Source organism: Dromaius novaehollandiae, chromosome 12 (assembly GCF_036370855.1).
Source record: "Dromaius novaehollandiae isolate bDroNov1 chromosome 12, bDroNov1.hap1, whole genome shotgun sequence".
NCBI classification, from domain to species: Eukaryota; Metazoa; Chordata; class Aves; order Casuariiformes; family Dromaiidae; genus Dromaius; species Dromaius novaehollandiae.
Window position 1 is genome coordinate 1,069,482 of NC_088109.1, and position 25,044 is coordinate 1,094,525.

Genomic DNA, 25,044 nt, shown 5'->3' on the forward strand with positions numbered 1-25,044 from the left:
TTTGCACAATCCTCGCTCAACCGTCCCAGCAAGGGCTGCGAGGGGACTGTTGGGCCACACTGTGCCCCTGCCCAAAGCACCTCTGGGCCTCGCCTTGAGACCTTGGATTCCTGCCTCGCTTCGCTAGCCTCAGGGCTGCCTTGGCCTGACACCTTGCGCTGTTAGGACTCCTCTCTTGCCGCGCAGCCTAGGCTTCTCCCTTCTCTTACCTCCTGCAAAGGGCAAAACCAAAGCCCCCGCCCAGGGCCAGGCCGCCTCTCTGAGCTCGGCTCGCTGTCAGGCTCACGCTCTTGAGCAAAGCCAGGCAGGTTCCCGCAGGGAAAGCGCGTGCCTGTGCAGCGGAAACCAATCCGCCTTGTGTAGCTAAGAGCAAAGCTGGCACTCCTGGGAGGGAATCCCGCGGCAGTCTGGCGGCTCTTTCCTGGTGGCAACTTCCGCTGCTCCAAACAAGATGCTTCCCAGTTACGGAAGAGCACAGTGCGGGCAAGACATCTTCCCTGCTCTGCCCTCTTCAGTTTGAACCCTGTCTTGCTCTCTTCTTGATGGTGCAGTTGAAGAGCACGGATTCCATCCCTTCTCTATCAATGTCATGATGAGAGCTCTGCTGTTCTTCATAGAAAACTATTTGCTGTGCGACTGAAGGGGCTGGGCTGCTGCTTGGCCATCGCTGTGAGGGAGGGAGCTGTAGAGGACAGGAGCGGAGCCCGACACCACCCCCCGGGCCCAGGGCAATTCCCGGGGCTCCGACTCCCGGCTCTCCCCAGTCCGGAGGAGAATGCCGTAGTCGGTGCTGCTATGCTGCTGGTCTGCACCAAGCTGCCCTTCCTCCTCCTCGCTCTGCCCTGGCGGGGTGACACGTGCCCAGCCTTTGAGCTGGCTATGGGGGAGGAGAGGGAAAGGCTTGGGGGGCTGGGGATCTCTGGAAGGGGGCCGGGTATGCTCCAGAAGTGGGGAGCAGGGGGCTGCACCCAGCCGCTGGCTTGGCTGAGCCCACGAGTCCTGCTGCAAATGTGGGCTCTTGACGTGGAGACCAAAGGCTGCTGCTGGGCCCCTTGGTGCTGCAGCCAGGCTGTGGCTGGGGAGAACAAGCTGGGCTCCGCCCACGTGCCCTGCTCCCAAACCCCTTGCAGGCAATCCCCCCCCTCCAAACCCCGCAGCCTTCCCCAAATCCAGAAACACCCCAAACACCACAACCCTCACTCGCGGCCCAGCCCAGATGCCCCCGGCCCCCTCAGTCCACTGCCTGAGCCCACACAGGGCCACGGGGCTCCTGGGGAGGGCGGGCTGGGCCGGGCCATGTTTTGGAACAGAAGTCTGCAAAGGCCTTGGTGTGAGGCCCTAGAGAAGAGGGATTCTCCTGGGGGCTCAGAGCAACCCACACAGGGCTCAGGGCAGGCGGAGGGAAACCCAGCCCACCACCACTAAACCCCACGGCTCTCCGTGGGGACCATCCCGGATGCTCAGGCCCAGAGCAGGAGGAGGGGCTGTGGGGGCACGGCCACATCCCAGGGCAGCCTCCATCAGGCCTCAGCTCCACAGCGGCTCTCAGCTTCAGGTGAGCTCTCTCAAGAAATACTGCTGTAATTTGAAGCCGTGCCCCGGGCATGTTCAGCAGACTTGGGCTAGGCGTACAGGAGAGAAAAGGCAGCGAGCCCAGGGTGCAGACCTAGGGCTCGCAGCACCAGGGAAGGAGCTCGGAAGGCTGAGAGAGCAACGCTGAGAAGTGAACAAGTCCTTCCCTTCACAGTGATCTGGAAAGCCACATCTCTGACTGACGCTCCTCAAGGCCGAATGGCGTTTCCTTCCACAGCAGGCCGCCTGCGAGCACGCAGAGACTAGCAAGAGGAGGCAGGCTGGGTGCAGGGGTGGTCCCAGACTTCCGTGAGCCAGGGGGCCCCTATGGGGCGGAGCGGGGCAGCAGGGATCCTGAAGGCAAGCCAGAGGTCCTTGGAGAGAATTATTCCCTTTTAGGAGGGGACAGGAAAACTGTCCTGTTTTGTTTCTTGGTGACAAACAGGGTGCTGGTCTTCTTAGCTGTGTGAACTGTGGAAGCGTCAAAAGCTTCTTTTCCGGAGGAGAGAAGGAAAGGTGTCTGGCACGCCATGGGAGGACCTTGCAGGGGCGGCATGGGGGCACCTTTCTCTCTCTGGGGCCACGGAATGGGAGCCATCGCCCTCAGGGCTGCATGCTTCGGAGGCAGGAGCTGGCGTGCCAGACCATAACGCAGGTCCCTTCCCCTGCCCTCCCAAGCCAAAACGGGCCCCTTCCGCTTGGCGGCTCCTGGGGGTTGTTCCCACCCCCGCCCCCGGCCTCCTCCTCCCTCCTCTGGCCAGGCGCCCCTGCGGGCACAGCCTCAGGAACCAGCTGGCGATGCCACAGAGGGGCAGAGATGCCCATCAGGGCAAGGAGACCAGGCTTCTCCTGCTGCAAGAGGAGACGCAGAGACTGCGCTCAGGTGGGCTCTTCCTGTTGCTGAGGGCTGAAAGGAGAGGTGAAGGCAACACCTGCATCTCCCTCCCCCACACCCCTCCCTCCCCCGTCCCCCTTAGTCCTAGGACACAAATCACAGCAACAGCCAGCAACAGGCTACCCACAAGATGCTGTGCCTCTGCGGCTGGGTTCCTTCTCCGTTTTGGACAGGGTCAGCTGCCCAGAGGAGGCAGACATTTATCGGGGCATACGCTGGAGGAACACGGCTGAAACCCTGGCCTTTTTCTGTATTAGGCTCAAAACCAAGACCTAAAACACCCTGTGTTTCATCGTGCCCTCCTTGACAGTCTCATGCGTAGCAGCACTCCTCCAGGAAGAAAATCTCCTCTGCCACAATCCCTCCTGCTCCCCTGCGACTGTACACAGCAGCAGAGGCAAGAGGAAGCTCCTCATGCTTCCCGCAGTCCACCAAGCTCCCGGGGGCGGCGGGGCAAAGGCGGGAAGTAACCAAGGGTGGAGACCAGGGAAGGACGGAAGTTTCTGGAGGCCTGAGATGGCCCGCTGAGGGCGCAGAGCCATGAAGCTGTCTTAGCAAAGAGGTGAGGCCTTCCCCTGGCGGCTGAGGGGAGCAGAAGCGCAGGGGAAGCGATGACAAGAGCCCAAGCACAACAGGCAGAGCGTGTCTTGTGTCACACAGGCCCCAGCATGTGTGCAGCCAAGCACACCGGGCTCCCTGCGCTGGCCGTGGCACGGCTGCTTGAGCCCCACAAGAACTCCACCTCTGTGCTTCCTCTCCCTGCAGAAGTGGAGCGCACAGCCACCAGCTGAGCAGCAGCCCCCTTTTTCTGGTGGGGATGCGTCAGCAGGCACGGGGTCAGTTTGAGAAAAGGGAGGGAGCCCCGAGGGGCGGCTGTTGCTGGGCCGGCATAGGTATGCCAAGGCCCCCGTAGGGGCCCAACAGAACTTGTCTGCCATCTCTTGGTGCTGGTTGAGGCATTTGGATGCTGGGAAGCTTGCGCTGGTCCGCATGGGCTTGACGTCTAGTCAGGGTGCGGCACGCTGTGCTGAACGCCTCTGTGCTGACTTGCACTGCCATTGCAGTCTCTAGGTCGAAGGAAATCGGAGAAACTCTGTTCCTCATTTCTGCTGTAGAGCAAAAGGCCATTTACACGAAAACACGCTGCTTCACGGCAAGAAAAGGACAAGGACACACTGGTGGCATCGGGGCCAGGTGCCAAATGGGTGCTGCCTACAGCCTCCTCTGTTCGGATGAACCGCCTGAGGTTATCCTGCGGGCAAGACGTGTGTGCCGCACGGCCCCAGCCATGAACAACGCTGCGTGTGTCAGGGCTCAGCGTGAGCCAGGGGCTGCCTGGGGGCCGGGGAGCCAGGGGAGACGCCAGGGCCGTCAGGGCAGGGGCCTGGTCCTCCAGGGCGCGTCCCACCTGCCCCCGGTGAGGGCGAAGGGCAGGTCGGGATTGGGAGGGGGGCAGCCCTGAGCCCAGGCCAGCCAGGCACCTCCGTGGTGACAGGGTCAGGCCGAGGCAGGGCCGTGCAGTCAGCCCACGAGGCGGGGTCTGGGTCAGCGGGGCCCCTGGCTGGGGCACCTCTGTGCCCGTGACCTAATGAGCCCCCAGAGATGACACAGTGAGGCTGAGCTCACAGTGGGACGCGCCGCATCACAGAGGTCTCCCCGGTCCCTGGCGGTGTCCGCACTTCCCTGCAAGGCCCAGGCGCTGGCTGGGTGCTGCTCACCGCTGTTCTTTGGAGCTGCTCCGCAGCAAGCAGAGCGGGCAGCAGGCAGCAGGGCCACGCTGGGGGCCCCTCGCCGTCAGGCAGAGGAGCAGGGGCCCGTTGGACAGGAGCCTGGGGCGAGGAGACGACGAGAACGTCCTTTTCCCCTGGCTGCCGAGGCGAGCTAAGGGCAAGGGGCAAGCGGGATGGAGGGCTGCTGGACCGAGACCATCAGCCCAGAGCAGAGCTCCTTGTTCCCAACGCTGCTGCAGCTCTCCACCGAAGGTAAGGGCTTGGGGAGCTGCTTCCCCAGGGGCCACAGAGACTCTTAGCTGTCCAAAGAGCTGTGGAGCTGGGGCTATGAGGGTGGCTGCAGGCGGCTGGGGGCTGCCACGAGAGCCTGGGCTGGGCTGGCCTGGGCTGGCCTGGGCTGGGCTGGGAGGAAAGGGGTGCCCTGTCCCAGAGGGCTGGGCCTGACATGTGTTTCCCTTGCTTTCCAGAGATTATTGCTATTTGGGACGCCGTGTCCAATTACATCCTGGAAGAGCTGATGCAGGACAAGGTGGGCTGGTGTCCTGGAGGGTTTTGGCTGTCCAGGGAGCCCTGGGTGCCCGGGAGCAAGCCTTCCCCCAGCCCCACAGCTGCACACCACACCTGGCCCGCCTGCTGCACAGCAGCTTTTTGGCCAGCCGGGAGAGAAACCCCGTGCAGCTCTAGTGTGAGACAGCATCTGGCACGTCCCAGGGCTCCCCGCTTCCCTGCGGCCCCCCACAAAAGACCGCGCAGAGAGACAGGGCTCTGTGCCAGGGCTGCTGGAAACCCCGGGGATCTTCTCTAGCTGAGGGACGTTAGTGAACCTCTCAAGGAGGGTGAGGGACAATGCGGAGAACGTGGCTCTTCTCTAAAGCCTTCCCCAAGTGCCCCTTGCACGTCAGCAGCAGAGAGGGCACAGAGCAGCGTTCCCACGCTCCGACAAACAGCACTTTTTCCCTCGCCAAAAGCCTTCCTGGTGGGCCTTTGTGTCTTTGCTGTGTGCAGGGTGTGCTGCTAGCGGGGCTCGGCACCTTCTGCACGGTCCGGGAGCCACTGCGCCCTGGCAAAGACAACGTGGTGACAGTTCGAAGGCCTGTGTTCCAGCTGGAAATGGACATGGTCTGGCTGCAGAGGCTCCAGCGTCCCAAAGTGACTCTGCCTGGTGAGTTGGCAGCGGCCACCCTCTGCTTCCCCTTGCCACATCACCTGTGGGGCAGGGGGTGGCTGCTCCCTGCTCTTTGGGAGGGGCAGGCAGAAGTAGCGATGTCCAGCTCCATCGCCCCGCAGAGAGCTCTTTCCGAGAAGGACCTTTTCTCTAGGCGTTTGTACTACAGAATAGTGCTTGCACACAGTCAGGCTCTCTCTCTCTTTTTGAACTGCCCTAACAACTGCCTCCGTGCCACTCGCCTCTCTTGATGGCCCAACAATGGAAAGTTGGCCTGCTGTGGCAGTGGTGTTGTTCCTCTCCCGTGTAGACAACGTGAAGATCAAGCCGCTGAAGTACCGGCAGCTGTCCCTGGCCACCTCCTTCTCGAGGCGCGTGGTGGAAGACTGCGTGCAAGAGACCATCCGCTTGTTCTCTGCGCACGTGCGCAACAAAGAGAAGGTCGCCTTTGCCTTCAGGGACGTCGGCGTTCTGACTTGCCAGGAAGACAAAGTGCACATGAGCTTTTATGCCCGCTGCACCCGGTGGCTGGCGGACCCCTGCAGTGTAAGTTGCTCCGCTTTCCCTGCGATTTCTTTGGGAATCCTATGGAAGGACGAGCGACCTGATGTGTGTTGGCCAGCCGGGACGTGGCAGCCTACTGAAACGCCTTCCCCAGTGCTTGCCCCCACAGCCTTCTCCAGGAGCAAAGAGAGCGAGCGCCTCCTGAGTTTCTTGCCCCTTGCCCCTACAGAAAGCCTGGCAGTGTTATCAGCCGAGCTCTGTTCTTTGCTGTGCAGCTTCTCCGCACCGGCATGAGGGGCTAATGTTCTCGGCAGAGAGCTTAGAGGAGGCTTTGGAGAGGCGGCCTCCTCTTGTGGCAGGAGAATGCTCTGCTGCCTTCAGCAGCAAGGCGAGAGCTGCCTTGGAAGCCTCCCAATGGGTCTGTGTTACATTGCAGAGACTGCCTACGATAGATCTCTCCATCTCCGGCACACCTGCTGCCCTGGGGACCCGGCCTAGCCCTCTGCATGTGTTCCCGAGGTGAGTGCCTTTCCTTTGCAGCCCTTGGCTAACCGAGCAGGCGGCTTCCCGGCTGCTGCTCGGCACCGTGCACCGCCAGGGCTTGACACTCAGCATGGAGTTGGGAATAACTCACACAGTGACCGGTTCCCGCTTCACTAAAGCTCACTTTGGGCTTCTCACACGTGTCTTTGCCTGGAGTGAGCGGGAACCGTGACTGCGTTTCTCATGCCCAGCCTGCCCTCCTTCCCATCAGAGAGCAGGGACTGCACACAGAGAGGCATTTAGGCTACGCCTTCTGTCTTTTGGGGGAGAGTGCCAAAAACCAGCTCCCAAAGAGCTGTGCACGGACACAGAGGAGGGGGGATGCAAGAAGGACTCCGGCAGCAGTGAGGAGGATCCGTGTCCGCAAGCTGCAAAGGGGAGACAATGCCCTTCCTTCAAAGCTGGCTTGTCTTTTGGTTTCCAGGTTTCAGCTCGCTGTGCAAGGCAGCGTGGAGGCCCAGGCTGCCCCCGCCGGCTGCCCACAGGAGAAGGAGCAGGAGCTGGAAGAAGAGCTTGGGGCCGTCAGGAGCAGCAAAGGTCAGGGAAGAGATGCCTCCTGACCCGGCTGGGTCCCTGTCCCACGCTGGGTGACAGCAGCCAGGTAAAAATGCACTCCGCAAGCGGCTGCTCTCAAGAGCTTCCTTGTTTCCTCCTTCCAGAGAGGCGTCCTGGCAAGCTCCTGCCGCACCGCGAGGAGCTTTCTCTCCCCGTGCTGCCAAAGTGCGGGGAAGGCGCGAGGCAGCAAGGCATGGAGAGCAAGCCTGCTGCCAGGTGAGAGCCTTGGCGGAAGGGCTGAGGGGCACACTGGGACCTGCGCAGGGGAGACGTCCCCTTTGGACACGCCAGCCCCAGGGACTCAAAAGGCCTCCTGACACTTGTCCAGCAAAGGCTGCCTGCTTGCTGGATGCCAAGCATGCGCCAGTTTGCGGGAGAGCCTCACGTTGCCCTTGTTTTCCTCCAGGGTCATGTCACGCCCTTTTGGGGAGCTGAAGGCAAATCCTTCTTAGCAAACACCTCCTGCCCTTGTGCTAACGCGCCCTGTGGTGTCTCCTCAGGACCCTTGTGAACCAGACGGCCCCCATCCCGGGCACCTCCCCGGGGAAGCAGGTTGGCGTGCAATACCTCCCGCACCCTCCCGCCGGACCTCGGCGTGGCCGTGCCGGCGCCACTCCCAGGGGTGCAGCACAGGTGCGTGATGGGGCTCTGGGTAATCCTGGCATCTCACCCACTCGTAGGAAAGCCCCGGCCTATGAGACTCCCTCCGGAAAGGGCCCTCAGCACGTAGCCACTGGAGCCGTCGGTGGCCTCTTTGGGTGCTACTTTTGGGCGTAGTTAGGCACTGCTTGTACAACAGCTTTTTCAGCCTGCCTTCTGCCGAAAATCCCGCAAAAGAGTGACGGTGGAGAGGCTCAAGACAAGGGGCGGGAGAGCGGGTGGAAAGCCAGCGCCAACACGCCCCTGCCCAGAATCCCTGCCCAGACAGACAAGACTAATACTCTTGCCTTTCCGCGGCCCCGCAGGATGCAGCCTGCCCTCCCACGCAGAGGTTTGGAAGAGCTGCCCACGTCTCCCTCTTGAAAGAGGAGCAGAGGCAGCACCAAGCATCGTGGGAGGAACAGCAGGCCGCACTGGAGAAAGAGGCCCGGCGTCAGGCCCAGGTACGGGATGCCTTTGACGGCCCTCTGCAAAAGGGCCTTTCCCACGTCCAGGGCGGCGGAGCCTTGCAGGCAGCCAGGGCCCAGGCGGACGGCTGCCTCCGAGGAGCTGCGCCCAAGCTGGCCCACCCCTTCCGAGGAGGGAGACGGCTGCAGCCAGAAGCGGGCCCAGAAGGAGCCAGGCGCTGCAGCGAGGGCAGCTGGCGGGGGATGCCTCCCCACTGGGCAACCTCTGCCTGCGGTGCCTGCCTTCGAGCCAGAAACCAGCTCTCGGGGGCAGCTGCCTTGAGCCCCTTGGCCCCAGACGTGCCGGCGGCAGAGCCGCAGGGGCTCCGCTCTGGTAGCCCATTGTATCAGCTCCTTGTGTAGCCTGAGTCTGGCTCTACAAGGACTAGGTGCCTCCCCTGCAGCCCAGTGCTGTCTCGCCCATTCACCCCTCCATGCTGAAACCATTTCTTCTTCTTCTCCTTGCAAAACAGATCACACTAGTGGAGCTGCAATACGCCCTCGAGCAGCGTCGTCGCCCAGACACTGACATGCCGGGGAGGCCCCCCCAACGGTAAGCGTGCGTGGGCGCGCAAGCTCAGAGCCAGGGCCTGGCACAGGCGAGGGGCTCTGACCCCCCCTGCAGGTGCCAGGACCCCAAATCCCTCAGCTCCAGGACACAACCTACGACAGCCCCGGCTTTCTGCCGACGTGGGTTTGCAGGGGCTGGGGGGGCCGGAAGGCTCCCGGGAGAGCGGGAGCGGGACTTTGCCACTCCTATTGCAGGCAAGCGTCCGCGCAAGCAAAGCAGAATGTGCAGCTTCTGACTTCCTACAAAGTTCTTCGGGACAGGTGGAAGGAAAGGGTGGAACGAAACCAACAGAGGCTGATGGTGGAGGAGGAGCGGCGCCGGTAAATACCTGGCAACCCAGGCGCGTTCCCCCCTTTCCGCAATGCCCTTCCTGCCATGGCCCTGGGGAAAGAGGGTCTTCTCCAGCCCCGCCTGGAGAAGCACAGAAGCAGCCTTGGAGCCTGGCCTGGCCTCACACATCCCGCCCACTCCAAGGGGGTGGGGGGTGGGGGTGCACCATGACATTTCCAGCAACGTCTCCAGTGGCACAACATCCTCTTCCTGAACCCCGCAGCGCTTTGGTGATGCGCCACCTCCAGAAGAGAGAGCAGCAGGACCGTGTGCCGGGCAGTTACCACCAAGATGGCTTTTATGCGTGGAAATAAAGGGCCTTTCCGAGCTGCTGTGAGCCTTTCCTTGGTGGGCTGTGAAAGTGCAAGGGGCAGCAGGGCAGCTCCAGAGGGGACGGAAAGGGTCAGGCGGGAGCCAGGAGAGTGGGGCAGCCCCTCTGCCGGGCAGCTCTCACCCCGGCCATGCCCTAGCAGGTGACTTGGGGACTGCCACGCCAGAGAGGAGGCGAGGGAAAGGTTTTGGGAGGACAGTGTGTGTGACTCAGCCGCCCAAATCCTGCCAAGCTCTTCTGGGGGCTCCAAGTCTTTGGCTCACCACATCCCAGTCCAAAGCACTGGCACCTCTCCTCCAGGCAGGCCCTGGGGGACGGCAGCCACTCCTTGGCATGGGCCGCAGCCTGCTCCCTCAGCATTACGGCTGGGCAGACCCCCAGCCAGACTCTGGCACCGCCAGGGCCGAGGCACCACACAGGAATGCCAGAGCTCCCAGCACTCCGTCAGCTTCCTCGCCAAGGAGTGGAGTGGCTTGAGGGGAAGGGCAGAGGGTCAGTAATTGCGAGGGTGGCCACACATGCGCGGGTCAGTGTAGGGCCGAAGAGTCCTTGGCTGGGAGCACTTGCTGGTGGGCATGGCAAGGCAGTAGAGCGGCCAGGACGGCATTTCTGTTGTGAGTCATCCAGCAGGGACGGTGTCAAGGTGGAATAAGTGTGGAAGCGCAGAGGCACAGTGGTTTGGGGACTGAACTCGGCATGGCTGGGCTAGTGTAGGGCCCAAGAGAACTTGGTATGAGCACTTCTTGGTGCTGGCAGCAAGGGAGAAGTTTGGCCAGGATTGCATTGCTTCTGGAAGTCATCCTGTCAGCATGGTGTCAACCTGGGAAAAGAGAGGCAGTGCAGAGGTGCAGGTGTGCTGGGGCAGCTCCAGGCATTGCAGCACCAGTAGAGGTGCTCAAGAGGCCTGGGCTGCGAATGCCTTTTCATCGTCGTGGCAAGCAAGTACTTTGGCCCAAAACCCTTTTCTCGCGGGGATGGGCCAGCAGGCATGGTGTCAGGTTGGGAAGAGGGGGAAGCACAGGCGTGGCGGGGGAGCTGTTTCAAAGGTCTTCTCTCCTTTGTGCAATGCTGGCAGTAGACATGGTGTGAGTATGTCGCTTCAGGGGGAAGGCAGAGCGACCATTCTGGTGGGCCTACAGTCAGTATGGCAGGGCCAGAGTGCGTGAGTCAGCTCTACCACCAAGAAATGCTCACAGACTAGTACATCTGGGCCCCTACCATTGCCTTGGCATATGCCTGTCCCAGCCCCACAAGAATTCCCCTCTGCTCTTCCTTCCTCCTCCCACACTGACACCATGTCTACTGACTGATTTCCACTCTAAATGTGACACTGAAAAAATGGCTCAACCACAAAGAAGTGCTTGCAGACACGTTCTCTTGGGCCCCTACCGTTGCCTTGCCATTCCTATTCCAACCACCGAACTATTGCCCCAGTACGCTTCCTCCTTCTTCACAAACTGACACCATGCCTACAACAGATTCCAACAGGAAGGGCCACCCTGATTAACAGGCCCCCACAGCAACAAGTGCTCACGGACAAGTTCTCTCAGGCTCCTACCGGTCCCTTCACATGCACAAGTTTGTGAGGAGCGCGGAAGCGCAGAGAGGCAGTTGTTGTGGGGCTGGAATAGGCATAGCAGGGCCAGCGTAGGAGCCCAAGAGAACTTGTCTGAGAGCTCCCTATGCTGGAATGACTGGCTGGGTAGATGAGGGGAGAGCAGTGGATGTTGTCTACCTTGACTTCAGCAAGGCTTTTGACACTGTCTCCTGCAACATCCTCATAGGCACGCAGAGCAAGTGTGGGCTAGGTGAGTGGACAGTGAGGTGGGCTAGGTGAGTAGGCAGCGAACTGAAAACTGGCTGAATGGCAGAGCTCAGAGGGGTGTGATCAGTGGCATGAAGTCTTGCTGGAGGTCTGTAGCTAGCGCTCCACCCCAGGTGTCAATACTGGGTCCAATATTATTCAACTTCTTCATCAGTGACCCCGATGAGGGGACAGAGTGCACCCTCAGCAAGTTTGCTGATGACACAAAACTGGGAGGAGTGGCTGATACACCAGAGGGCTGTGCTGCCATTCAGAGGGACCTGGACAGGCTGGAGAGATGGGCACAGGGGAACCTCACAAGTTCAATAAAGGGAAGTGCAGAATGCTGCACCTAAGGAGAAATAATCCCATGCACCAGGACAGGCCGGAGGCCCACCTACTGGAAAGCAGCTCTGCAGAGAAGGACACGGGAGACCTGCTGGACAGCAAGTTGACCATGAGCCAATAACGTGGCCTTGTGGACAAGAAGGCCAATGATATGCTGGGGTGCATTAGGAAGAGCATTGCCAGCAAGTCAAGGGAGGTGATTCTCGCCCTCTACTCAGCCCTGGTGAGGCCACACCTGGAGCGTGCATCCAGTTCTGGGCTGCCCAGTGTAAAAGACATATGGAGCTACTAGAGCAAGTCCAAAGAAGGGCTGCTAAGATGATTAAGGGAGCATCACCCTCTCCATCTCCCAAGTCAAGCCAAAAGACTAACACACTGGACACAACTATTTTACCCTCAGAAGCAGAAGCTGAATGCTTTCTTCAAGCTTGCTATAAGCTTTCCATCCCAAGACAAACTCCCTGAGCTGCAACAACACGGGAGGAGGAAGGGTTCCCAACCAATCTGCGCCAGACCATATGCGCCAGACCATATGCGGACAGCGTAGAGGACACAACTGCTCACGCAATGTTGAGTCACTGCCCCAACACCCCTTCTTCATTTCCTCAGCAAAAGGGACTTCTTTTTGTTTCGCGTTTATCACTGGTGATATCGCAGTACAGGATCCCAGCTGTACAAGGGGAAGGCTCCTTACCTTGCTTGCACTGGCTGTGCTCCTGCTCTGAATTGTGGACATGCATTTCTTGGGGCAAGCCAACTTTGCTGTGTAATCATCTGCAAAGAGGAAAAGAAATATGCTTGTATGGATCACCTGGATATCACATCTGTTCACCAGCGGGGAAGTCATGCTTGCAAATAGGTGGAGGAAGGGAGAGGAAGAGCCTTAATGGAAGAGCCTCATGTGGTCAAGTTACCAAATCAATTCCCCTTGCCCTTAAACCAGACAAAGAATTTCTGCCTAGGGAAGTCATCTGCAAAATTCCACCCTAAGACTCAGACCTGACCTGAATGGTGTTCACAGAAGCACATTTTACCTTGTTTAGGAGAAAGTCATTCGGATGTTTCAGTTCACTGATATCTGCAGTCGCAGAGCACAAGGTTGGCGGGTCTGAGATTTACTGGAGATTTTGAGGCTACAGCTCTTCCTGGGTTTCCTGCTCTCTTGTCCATGGTGCTTTCATGCCCCTAAGTGACTCAGATGCCTAGAAAGAGTGGGGAAAGGGATGAAATTGTTTTCTAGAGAAAAATGAGGGCATTTCCTGGCGTTTGTTTCCTCCAGAGCCATGCAAAGCAATCCAGAAATCCTCACAGTAACACCCTGGGGAAGGAACTTTAGACCATCCCACCCACTTGCACCTTCTGGGAAAACCAGAGAAACTCACTGCCTGAAACTGCCTGAGGTGCCCCACTGTCTGGAAGCAATGCATACGACCTGAGGGACCTGACCTCTCCTTTGTCGGTCACACCAGAATCATCTTGTCTGGCCTTTTCCCCAGAAGTGTGTGCAAGGAGCACATAAACACAGACCTCAGGGGACAAGCAGATGCAAGTTTATCGTGGTTGGAACGGAAGCTGGCTCTACAAGGAAAGGCTCATGTCACAGGACAGTTAAGGTCCAAGCTATCCACAGAACAGGGTATGGCTATCTGCTAAAAAGTCCAAGCTGCAGACAAGCTGAACATCAGACAACAGAAAGGCAGGCTCGCTTTCCAAGAGCAAAGCTGGACATTATGGTGCCTTCTGGATCGGAGCACTGCTTTTAACACACACAAACACACACACGCAGCAATCCCCTTCTTTCTGCAAAGTGACACAATGAGGTTAAGTATCTACTCCTCATAAAAGTTTCTAGCCTGCTAATACTCCACGTTTTTCAAACAACCCACGCAGTAATGTTACATCTGAGAAAGTCTGCATCAAGTCTTGCTCTTCTGCTCACTCAGAAACAAAGTATGGATTGGAGAAGGAAAAAATGTCTGAGACAGTTTTTCTACCATAACACAGAGGTTCTGCCTGCAACCTGCAGGTCACTAAAACCCTCTGGCTAATGACAAAGACACAAAAGAAAAGACACCTCAGACTCTAACGGAAGCCCTGACTCTCCAGTTCAGCTCAGCAAGGCAGACTTTGTGTCTTTCCTCAACTTCTGCTGATGTTCTTCCCATGCAGATCCACTTTTCCAGGATCAGGGATTTCAAGGCAGGAAAGAGTGGCTATGGCTCACAGGAGCTGTGGTTTTCTCCCAGAATATCACCAGGCACATAGGCTATTAAGTCTCCATTGATTCACAGGAGCACATAAATCTGTTCTGAAAAAAAGCCAGACTAATTCAGGAGCTGCCCTTACTGTAGCTGATCCAGAGGACACTGATCCACACCACTCACTTGTATTTCACGTGACACTGGCATGTCTGAAATTGTTTCTCCTTCTGCAGGGCTTTTCCCTTCCTCTGTAGTTTCTGGAGGGTCACTGTCTTCTGCTGTGAACTGTTTCTGGAGGGTCTTGAGCAGAGCTTTCTTCCTCACAGCACCTAGATGCCCCTTGGAAGGAAGACAGGCCATGCTTATTCTGTAATTCATGCTGTAATTCATGCTGTTCCAGTCCATGAGCTCCAGCTCCGGCTGGCTTGCAGCCATGTCTGTGCCTTACCATGGGCCCCGATTATCCAGACCTGGTCCCTGACACGCAGGCTGACCTCCCAGCCAGACCTCAGCTCTGCCTCACCACCACGGATCTGCACGGCCAGCTGGGCTCCTGGCTGGAGCTGGCCCCCATCCCTGCGCCTGCCCTGCTCCCTTTGCTCCAGGACTGCGGTCTCTCTGAAGGGTAGCACAACCATCCTGTGTATCAGCCACTCCTCCCACTTGTGTATCATCTCCAAACTTGCCAAGGGTGCCCTCTGCCTCATCGTCCAAGTCATTAATCAAGAGGTTAAACACTATTGGCCACAGTACCGACCCTGGGGCACACCTTCAGCGACTGTACCGCTGATCACAACCCTCTGAGACCGGCAGGTCAGCCAGCTTTTTACCTCACTGCCCACTCATCTAGCCCTTACTTTGTGAGCTTGTCTATGAGGATGGCACAGGAGACAGTGTCAGAAGTCTTACTAAGGTCAAGATGAACAACATCCACTGCTCTCCCCTCATCCACCAAGCCAGCCACCTCATCATAGAAGGCTATCGGGGTTGTCAGGCATAATTTCCCCTGTGTGAAGCCATGCTGACTACTCCTGATCACCTCTTGTTCTTAAAATATTTGGAAATGGCTTCCAGGATAAGCTGCTCCATGACCTTCCCAGGGAATGAGGTGAGTCTGGCCTGTAGTTCCCCAGATCCTTCTTCTTGCCCTTCTTGAAGACAGGAGGGACATTTGCTTTCTTCCAGGCCTCAGGAACCTCCTTCAGTCGCCACAACCTTTCAAACATAATCGAGAGTGGCCTCACAATGACATCGGCCAGCTCCCTCAGCACTCGTGGGTGCATCCTGTCAGGTCCCATGGACTTGCGTATGTCCAGTTGGTTTAATTGTTCCCAAACCTGATCCTCCTCCACCAAGGGTAAGGCGTCTTTGCTCCAGACTTTCCCACTGGTACCAGTGCCCTGGGATTTCTGAAGACCTGTCTGATCAGTAAAGACCTGAGGGAAGAAGGCCTTGAGTACCTCGGCTTCTTCTGTGCCCCTTCTCTTCAGATCCCTTGCCCCATTCAGCAATGGGCCCACATATCCCCAAGTCTTCCTTTTTGCTGCTGCTATCCCTTCTTGTTGCCCTCCGTTCCTGCAGGGAGAGCAGGAGCCATCCTCTTGTTGCCGGAAGTCACCACCTTCCAGCCTTTGCCATCATGGGAGTCTCCATTTCCCACTCCAAAATGCACCAGCTGCCTGCCCTTCATTTGGGACGGTTGGGGGGTTAGGTTCCTGAAGCTGCAGGGTCTTGGGGAAGATCCAGTCCATCTCTCTCTGTCATCTCTGAGGCTGTGCTCTGCTGACTTCCTCCTGCACCTCCTTTACTTGGCGACACACATCCTCCACCCGCGCACTCCTCCTGCAGAAAAGGATGCCGTCTTCCCCTGCCCCAGCCTCAGCAAGAGGCCCCAGGCCTCCCAGCAGCTGAAGACCTTGGACCTGCCTTCTATCACGCATGCTTGCTGCGGGATTCACGGGCTCAGACAAGCCCGCAACAGGACGCAGTCCCCTGCTCCCCACCTCTGGGGCAGCCAGCAGCCCTTTCCTGGGGTCCCCAGCCCTCCAAGCCTGCTCCTCCACAGCTGGTTCAAAAGCCAGGCATATGCCACTTCCAGGGCCCAGTGAGGAAGAGGAAGGACAGCTGCCTGCTACTGGAGTAGCAGCACCATGCACCACTAGTAACTACGCGATTCTCCTTTGTATTCGGGAGAGCCAGGAGTCAGAGCCCAAAGAATTGTCCTGAACCCAGAGGGTTGTGCCAGGCTCGATCCCCGTCCTCTACAGCTTCCTCCATCACAGAGATGGCCAAGAACCAGACCAGCCCCTCTATTTGCACAGCAAATGTTTTTGTGTTAATAACAACATAACCATCATAATGACATCAATTAGAAGGGATGGAGCACATATTCTTCAATTTTGCCATCAAGACTGTAAGGAGAGAGGGTTTAAACTGAGTATGAAATGGCATGTTTCAGGGCAGGATTTGGACAATGTCTTCCCCATGCTGTGATCTTCCATAGCTGGGAATGATCTCATTTTGAGCCAAGGAAGTTGCCATCAGGAAAGAGTTGCCAGGCCGCGGGGGGCTTGCCCATAGGAGCACCAGTTTTGCTTCAGCTGCAGAAGGCAGGTCTGTTTCTGCAGCGCAGGCACGCACTTTCCCTGCAGGAACACTCCTGGGCTTGCTCAAGGCAGTAAGCAAACGAAGGAGCCGAGCTTAAAGCGGCCCCGTGTCCATTTGATAGCAGCATTGCCCCAGGAGCAGAAAGCAGTGCCTCTGTGCCCAGAGTTACTTCAGAAATGGCAGGATTGAAGGGCCTTTCCAGGGGCCCTGCTTCTTCCCTTTCTGTGGTCGGTACAGTGAGTGTAAGGACAGTCTGGAAAGCTCCCTCTGGGACAAAACGAGCACTGGAGGGCCTCCGAGGAGTGTACAGCCCCATCAGCACCTAGGTACGAGGCCAGCTACGCTGCTATCGCCATGCTCAGCACTGCCATGCAGCCCCATTGTCTCCTCCCAGCCCCTCTGCCCACCCTGGGCAGACCAGGCAGCTGGACCTTGTAGGACATTACAGCATCTGGACATAGATTACATTACAGCATACTGGACAGGACGGGACAGGATGGGGCCATCCTCCTTTAGGCATCAAACCAGGCTCTTTGTCTTTAAAAGTCCTCAGCAAGGTCCCTGCAGCCAACCTACCTCCTCTTCCTGGTCTCTGCACGGTTGCGGGGGGACTCCCACAGAAGGAAGACTTCGTGCCCCTGCACTACTTGCTTTCCAGATCGCTGTGAAAGGAAGGACTCGTTCACTGCTTGGGGTTGCTCCTCCAGCCTGCCCACCCCGCCCCGGCGCTGTGAGCCCCGCTCCGCACCCCGGGGTCTCTGCCTCTCCTCTCCCATGCGCCTGCCCAAAGGCTCCCGCAGGCGCCAGGGCCGTGGCTCCCCGTTACTCAAGCATTTCTGCAGAGAGCTCCCCTGAAGCTGTGGCCTGCGGCGCTGAGGCCTCACGGAGGCCAGCGCGGGACGTGGCCGTGCCCCCGGGACCCTGCTGTCCCGGCCCCGGGAGCGGCCCCGGTGCGTGGGGGCGGCAGGGGTTCCCTCGGCGGCCCTGAGCCCCGCGGGGGTTGCGCCGAGCCCTGCCGGCTGGGGCCGCGCCTCAAGGGCTTCCGAGACTCTCGGAGAAGCGCGGCGCCCCGGGGGCGGCTCGGCAGCGGGGTGCCGAGGCGCGGGCGGCGGCGAGGCCGGGCCCGAGGCGGCGGCGGGGCCCGAGGCGGCGGGGCCCAGGCCGCGGCCGCCGCCCGTCTCCCGGCAACGCGGGCGGCGCGCGCCGCCTGCGCGCCATGGCCCTCGCGGCTCGCCGTAGCGCGGCGGCGGCAGTGAGCGGCGCGGCCGGCCCCGCGGTGAGTGAGGGGCCGCCCGGCCCCGGTCCTGGTCCCTGGCAGCCCTCCCGGCCCCGGGCAGCCCTCCCGGCCCCTCGGCGCGGCGGCCCTGCCGCCCGGCCCGGTGGCGGCGCTGTGCCCGGCCCTGTCCCCGGCCCTGCGCTGCCCTGCCCGCGGGGGCCGGGGAGGCTGTGCCCCGGCCGAGGCCCGGTGGCAGGTTGGGGTGCGGGAGGCCGGGGCAGGGCCGCGCTGTGCGGCCCTTTTCGGGGAGCGCTGCCAGAATGCCAGAGCTCCCCCCAGCACTCCCACCACTCCCCCCACCAGCTTGCTCCCAGCAACAGACCTGTCAGCAAAGGGCAAGGGAGCCTTCCCAGGGGCTCAACTCCACTTGGGACTGCAAAGTGAAGACAGCTGGTGCCTGGTCACAGCCGCAGTCACACAGTGACCGGTTCCCGCTTCACTAAAGTTCACTTTGGGCTTCTCACACGTGTCTTTGCCTGGAGTGAGCGGGAACCGTGACTGCGTTTCTCATGCCCAGCCTGCCCTCCTTCCCATCAGAGAGCAGGGACTGCACACAGAGAGGCATTTAGGCTACGCCTTCTGTCTTTTGGGGGAGAGTGCCAAAAACCAGCTCCCAAAGAGCTGTGCACGGACACAGAGGAGGGGGGATGCAAGAAGGACTCCGGCAGCAGTGAGGAGGATCCGTGTCCGCAAGCTGCAAAGGGGAGACAATGCCCTTCCTTCAAAGCTGGCTTGTCTTTTGGTTTCCAGGTTTCAGCTCGCTGTGCAAGGCAGCGTGGAGGCCCAGGCTGCCCCCGCCGGCTGCCCACAGGAGAAGGAGCAGGAGCTGGAAGAAGAGCTTGGGGCCGTCAGGAGCAGCAAAGGTCAGGGAAGAGATGCCTCCTGACCCGGCTGGGTCCCTGTCCCACGCTGGGTGACAGCAGCCAGGTAAAAATGCACTCCGCAAGCGGCTGCTCTCAAGAGCTTCCTTGTTTCCTCCTTCCAGAGAGGCGTCCTGGCAAGCTCCTGCCGCACCGCAAGGAGCTTTCTCTCCCCGTGCTGCCAAAGTGCGGGGAAGGCGCGAGGCGGCAAGGCATGGAGAGCAAGCCTGCTGCCAGGTGAGAGCCTTGGCGGAAGGGCTGAGGGGCACACTGGGACCTGCGCAGGAGAGACGTCCCCTTTGGACACGCCGGCCCCAGGGACTCAAAAGGCCTCCTGACACTTGTCCAGCAAAGGCTGCCTGCTTGCTGGATGCCAAGCATGCGCCAGTTTGCGGGAGAGCCTCACGTTGCCCTTGTTTTCCTCCAGGGTCATGTCACGCCCTTTTGGGGAGCTGAAGGCAAATCCTTCTTAGCAAACACCTCCTGCCCTTGTGCTAACGCGCCCTGTGGTGTCTCCTCAGGACCCCTGTGAACCAGACGGCCCCCATCCCGGGCACCTCCCCGGGGAAGCAGGTTGGCGTGCAATACCTCCCGCACCCTCCCGCCAGACCTCAGCGTGGCCGTGCCGGCGCCACTCCCAGGGGTGCAGCACAGGTGCGTGATGGGGCTCTGGGTAATCCTGGCATCTCACCCACTCGTAGGAAAGCCCTGGCCTATGAGACTCCCTCCGGAAAGGGCCCTCAGCGCGTAGCCACTGGAGCCGTCGGTGGCCTCTTTGGGTGCTACTTTTGGGCGTAGTTAGGCACTGCTTGTACAACAGCTTTTTCAGCCTGCCTTCTGCCGAAAATCCCGCAAAAGAGTGACGGTGGCGAGGCTCAAGACAAGGGGCGGGAGAGCGGGTGGAAAGCCAGCGCCAACACGCCCCTGCCCAGAATCCCTGCCCAGACAGACAAGACTAATACTTTTGCCTTTCCGCGGCCCCGCAGGATGCAGCCTGCCCTCCCACGCAGAGGTTTGGAAGAGCTGCCCACGTCTCCCTCTTGAAAGAGGAGCAGAGGCAGCACCAAGCATCGTGGGAGGAACAGCAGGCCGCACTGGAGAAAGAGGCCCGGCGTCAGGCCCAGGTACGGGATGCCTTTGACGGCCCTCTGCAAAAGGGCCTTTCCCACGTCCAGGGCGGCGGAGCCTTGCAGGCAGCCAGGGCCCAGGCGGACGGCTGCCTCCGAGGAGCTGCGCCCAAGCTGGCCCACCCCTTCCGAGGAGGGAGACGGCTGCAGCCAGAAGCGGGCCCAGAAGGAGCCAGGCGCTGCAGCGAGGGCAGCTGGCGGGGGATGCCTCCCCACTGGGCAACCTCTGCCTGCGGTGGGCGCGCAAGCTCAGAGCCAGGGCCTGGCACAGGCGAGGGGCTCTGACCCCCCCTGCAGGTGCCAGGACCCCAAATCCCTCAGCTCCAGGACACAACCTACGACAGCCCCGGCTTTCTGCCGACGTGGGTTTGCAGGGGCTGGGGGGGCCGGAAGGCTCCCGGGAGAGCGGGAGCGGGACTTTGCCACTCCTATTGCAGGCAAGCGTCCGCGCAAGCAAAGCAGAACATGCAGCTTCTGACTTCCTACAAAGTTCTTCGGGACAGGTGGAAGGAAAGGGTGGAACGAAACCAATGGAGGCTGATGGTGGAGGAGGAGCGGCGCCGGTAAATACCTGGTAACCCAGGCGCGTTCCCCCCTTTCCGCAATGCCCTTCCTGCCATGGCCCTGGGGAAAGAGGGTCTTCTCCAGCCCCGCCTGGAGAAGCACAGAAGCAGCCTTGGAGCCTGGCCTGGCCTCACACATCCCGCCCACTCCAAGGGGGTGGGGGGTGGGGGTGCACCATGACATTTCCAGCAACGTCTCCAGTGGCACAACATCCTCTTCCTGAACCCCGCAGCGCTTTGGTGATGCGCCACCTCCAGAAGAGAGAGCAGCAGGACCGTGTGCCGGGCAGTTACCACCAAGATGGCTTTTATGCGTGGAAATAAAGGGCCTTTCCGAGCTGCTGTGAGCCTTTCCTTGGTGGGCTGTGAAAGTGCAAGGGGCAGCAGGGCAGCTCCAGAGGGGACGGAAAGGGTCAGGCGGGAGCCAGGAGAGTGGGGCAGCCCCTCTGCCGGGCAGCTCTCACCCCGGCCATGCCCTAGCAGGTGACTTGGGGACTGCCACGCCAGAGAGGAGGCGAGGGAAAGGTTTTGGGGGGACAGTGTGTGTGACTCAGCCGCCCAAATCCTGCCAAGCTCTTCCGGGAGCTCCAAGTCTTTGGCTCACCATGTCCCGGTCCAAAGCACTGGTACCTCTCCTCCAGGCAGGCCCTGGGGGACGGCAGCCACTCCTTGGCATGGGCCGCAGCCTGCTCCCTCAGCGTGGCGGCTGAACAAACCCCGAGGCTGGGCAGACCCCCAGCCAGACCCTGGCACCACCGGGGCCAAGGCACCACACGGGAATGCCAGAGCTCCCCCCAGCACTCCCACCACTCCCTCCACCAGCTTGCTCCCAGCAACAGACCTGTCAGCAAAGGGCAAGGGAGCCTTCCCAGGGGCTCAACTCCACTTGGGACTGCAAAGTGAAGACAGCTGGTGCCTGGTCACAGCCGCAGTCCCCAGCCTCTGCCTTGCAAGGGCTTTCTCTGCACAAGCAATGACAGGAAGAGACCCTCCATTAAAGACCCTATGCAGGATCCCACAGGAATTCCTCTGGCCCTCACGGAATAGATGTGCTCCTCTTGAGCCCCACCCATGAGCTCAGCAGGGCAGGGCTCTCGTGCCCTCGTGGGGAGGCACTGGCCATGACTTTTGGAACAGAATCCTGCAGCTTTTGCACAATCCTCGCTCAACCGTCCCAGCAAGGGCTGCGAGGGGACTGTTGGGCCACACTGTGCCCCTGCCCAAAGCACCTCTGGGCCTCGCCTTGAGACCTTGGATTCCTGCCTCGCTTCGCTAGCCTCAGGGCTGCCTTGGCCTGACACCTTGCGCTGTTAGGACTCCTCTCTTGCCGCGCAGCCTAGGCTTCTCCCTTCTCTTACCTCCTGCAAAGGGCAAAACCAAAGCCCCCGCCCAGGGCCAGGCCGCCTCTCTGAGCTCGGCTCGCTGTCAGGCTCACGCTCTTGAGCAAAGCCAGGCAGGTTCCCGCAGGGAAAGCGCGTGCCTGTGCAGCGGAAACCAATCCGCCTTGTGTAGCTAAGAGCAAAGCTGGCACTCCTGGGAGGGAATCCCGCGGCAGTCTGGCGGCTCTTTCCTGGTGGCAACTTCCGCTGCTCCAAACAAGATGCTTCCCAGTTACGGAAGAGCACAGTGCGGGCAAGACATCTTCCCTGCTCTGCCCTCTTCAGTTTGAACCCTGTCTTGCTCTCTTCTTGATGGTGCAGTTGAAGAGCACGGATTCCATCCCTTCTCTATCAATGTCATGATGAGAGCTCTGCTGTTCTTCATAGAAAACTATTTGCTGTGCGACTGAAGGGGCTGGGCTGCTGCTTGGCCATCGCTGTGAGGGAGGGAGCTGTAGAGGACAGGAGCGGAGCCCGACACCACCCCCCGGGCCCAGGGCAATTCCCGGGGCTCCGACTCCCGGCTCTCCCCAGTCCGGAGGAGAATGCCGTAGTTGGTGCTGCTATGCTGCTGGTCTGCGCCAAGCTGCCCTTCCTCCTCCTCGCTCTGCCCTGGCGGGGTGACACGTGCCCAGCCTTTGAGCTGGCTATGGGGGAGGAGAGGGAAAGGCTTGGGGGGCTGGGGACCTCTGGAAGGGGGCCGGGTATGCTCCAGAAGTGGGGAGCAGGGGGCTGCACCCAGCCGCTGGCTTGGCTGAGCCCACGAGTCCTGCTGCAAATGTGGGCTCTTGACGTGGAGACCAAAGGCTGCTGCTGGGCCCCTTGGTGCTGCAGCCAGGCTGTGGCTGGGGAGAACAAGCTGGGCTCCGCCCGCGTGCCCTGCTCCCAAACCCCTTGCAGGCAATCCCCACCCCCCCCCAAACCCCGCAGCCTTCCCCAAATCCAGAAACACCCCAAACACCACAACCCTCACTTGCGGCCCAGCCCAGATGCCCCCGGCCCCCTCAGTCCACTGCCTGAGCCCACACAGGGCCACGGGGCTCCTGGGGAGGGCGGGCTGGGCCGGGCCATGTTTTGGAACAGAAGTCTGCAAAGGCCTTGGTGTGAGGCCCTAGAGAAGAGGGATTCTCCTGGGGGCTCAGAGCAACCCACACAGGGCTCAGGGCAGGCGGAGGGAAACCCAGCCCACCACCACTAAACCCCACGGCTCTCCGTGGGGACCATCCCGGGTGCTCAGGCCCAGAGCAGGAGGAGGGGCTGTGGGGGCACAGCCACATCCCAGGGCAGCCTCCATCAGGCCTCAGCTCCACAGCGGCTCTCAGCTTCAGGTGAGCTCTCTCAAGAAATACTGCTGTAATTTGAAGCCGTGCCCCGGGCATGTTCAGCAGACTTGGGCTAGGCGTACAGGAGAGAAAAGGCAGCGAGCCCAGGGTGCAGACCTAGGGCTCGCAGCACAAGGGAAGGAGCTCGGAAGGCTGAGAGAGCAACGCTGAGAAGTGAACAAGTCCTTCCCTTCACAGTGATCTGGAAAGCCACATCTCTGACTGACGCTCCTCAAGGCCGAATGGCGTTTCCTTCCACAGCAGGCCGCCTGCGAGCACACAGAGACTAGCAAGAGGAGGCAGGCTGGGTGCAGGGGTGGTCCCAGACTTCTGTGAGCCAGGGGGCCCCTATGGGGCAGAGCGGGGCAGCAGGGATCCTGAAGGCAAGCCAGAGGTCCTTGGAGAGAATTATTCCCTTTTAGGAGGGGACAGGAAAACTGTCCTGTTTTGTTTCTTGGTGACAAACAGGGTGCTGGTCTTCTTAGCTGTGTGAACTGTGGAAGCGTCAAAAGCTTCTTTTCCGGAGGAGAGAAGGAAAGGTGTCTGGCACGCCATGGGAGGACCTTGCAGGGGCGGCATGGGGGCACCTTTCTCTCTCTGGGGCCACGGAATGGGAGCCATCGCCCTCAGGGCTGCATGCTTCGGAGGCAGGAGCTGGCGTGCCAGACCATAACGCAGGTCCCTTCCCCTGCCCTCCCAAGCCAAAACGGGCCCCTTCCGCTTGGCGGCTCCTGGGGGTTGTTCCCACCCCCGCCCCCGGCCTCCTCCTCCCTCCTCTGGCCAGGCGCCCCTGCGGGCACAGCCTCAGGAACCAGCTGGCGATGCCACAGAGGGGCAGAGATGCCCATCAGGGCAAGGAGACCAGGCTTCTCCTGCTGCAAGAGGAGACACAGAGACTGCGCTCAGGTGGGCTCTTCCTGTTGCTGAGGGCTGAAAGGAGAGGTGAAGGCAACACCTGCATCTCCCTCCCCCACACCCCTCCCTCCCCCGTCCCCCTTAGTCCTAGGACACAAATCACAGCAACAGCCAGCAACAGGCTACCCACAAGATGCTGTGCCTCCGCGGCTGGGTTCCTTCTCCGTTTTGGACAGGGTCAGCTGCCCAGAGGAGGCAGACATTTATCGGGGCATACGCTGGAGGAACACGGCTGAAACCCTGGCCTTTTTCTGTATTAGGCTCAAAACCAAGACCTAAAACACCCTGTGTTTCATCGTGCCCTCCTTGACAGTCTCATGCGTAGCAGCACTCCTCCAGGAAGAAAATCTCCTCTGCCACAATCCCTCCTGCTCCCCTGCGACTGTACACAGCAGCAGAGGCAAGAGGAAGCTCCTCATGCTTCCCGCAGTCCACCAAGCTCCCGGGGGCGGCGGGGCAATGGCGGGAAGTAACCAAGGGTGGAGACCAGGGAAGGACGGAAGTTTCTGGAGGCCTGAGATGGCCCGCTGAGGGCGCAGAGCCATGAAGCTGTCTTAGCAAAGAGGTGAGGCCTTCCCCTGGCGGCTGAGGGGAGCAGAAGCGCAGGGGAAGCGATGACAAGAGCCCAAGCACAACAGGCAGAGCGTGTCTTGTGTCACACAGGCCCCAGCATGTGTGCAGCCAAGCACACCGGGCTCCCTGCGCTGGCCGTGGCACGGCTGCTTGAGCCCCACAAGAACTCCACCTCTGTGCTTCCTCTCCCTGCAGAAGTGGAGCGCACAGCCACCAGCTGAGCAGCAGCCCCCTTTTTCTGGTGGGGATGCGTCAGCAGGCACGGGGTCAGTTTGAGAAAAGGGAGGGAGCCCCGAGGGGCGGCTGTTGCTGGGCCGGCATAGGTATGCCAAGGCCCCCGTAGGGGCCCAACAGAACTTGTCTGCCATCTCTTGGTGCTGGTTGAGGCATTTGGATGCTGGGAAGCTTGCGCTGGTCCGCATGGGCTTGACGTCTAGTCAGGGCGCGGCACGCTGTGCTGAACGCCTCTGTGCTGACTTGCACTGCCATTGCAGTCTCTAGGTCGAAGGAAATCGGAGAAACTCTGTTCCTCATTTCTGCTGTAGAGCAGAAGGCCATTTACACGAAAACACGCTGCTTCACGGCAAGAAAAGGACAAGGACACACTGGGGGCATCGGGGCCAGGTGCCAAATGGGTGCTGCCTACAGCCTCCTCTGTTCGGATGAACCGCCTGAGGTTATCCTGCGGGCAAGACGTGTGTGCCGCACGGCCCCAGCCATGAACAACGCTGCGTGTGTCAGGGCTCAGCGTGAGCCAGGGGCTGCCT

The 25,044-nt window shown here is 60.2% G+C and overlaps 2 protein-coding genes and 1 long non-coding RNA gene across 3 annotated transcripts; 2 read left to right on the forward strand and 1 right to left on the reverse strand.

Moving 5' to 3' along the window:
- Positions 1 to 4,370: 4,370 nt before the first annotated feature.
- Positions 4,371 to 6,168, forward strand: LOC135329610 (coiled-coil domain-containing protein 81-like). Its single transcript, XM_064518539.1, has 5 exons — positions 4,371 to 4,449; positions 4,665 to 4,726; positions 5,083 to 5,359; positions 5,673 to 5,908; positions 6,142 to 6,168. Exons 1-5 carry the CDS (start codon positions 4,371 to 4,373, stop codon positions 6,166 to 6,168), a joined length of 681 nt encoding a protein of 226 aa, XP_064374609.1.
- Positions 6,169 to 7,151: 983 nt separating this feature from the next.
- On the forward strand, positions 7,152 to 9,298 carry LOC135329634 (trichohyalin-like). Its single transcript, XM_064518584.1, has 6 exons — positions 7,152 to 7,180; positions 7,465 to 7,597; positions 7,930 to 8,067; positions 8,544 to 8,623; positions 8,836 to 8,961; positions 9,195 to 9,298. The coding sequence occupies exons 1-6, from the start codon at positions 7,158 to 7,160 to the stop codon at positions 9,283 to 9,285; spliced, it is 591 nt and encodes a 196-aa protein (XP_064374654.1). The 5' UTR covers positions 7,152 to 7,157; the 3' UTR covers positions 9,286 to 9,298.
- Positions 9,291 to 17,150, reverse strand: LOC135329635 (uncharacterized). Its single transcript, XR_010391174.1, has 5 exons — positions 17,011 to 17,150; positions 16,839 to 16,924; positions 12,489 to 12,656; positions 12,149 to 12,228; positions 9,291 to 10,122 (listed from the first exon to the last, which is right to left on the reverse strand). It is a non-coding gene; the product is annotated as an uncharacterized LOC135329635 (long non-coding RNA).
- Positions 17,151 to 25,044: the final 7,894 nt, after the last annotated feature.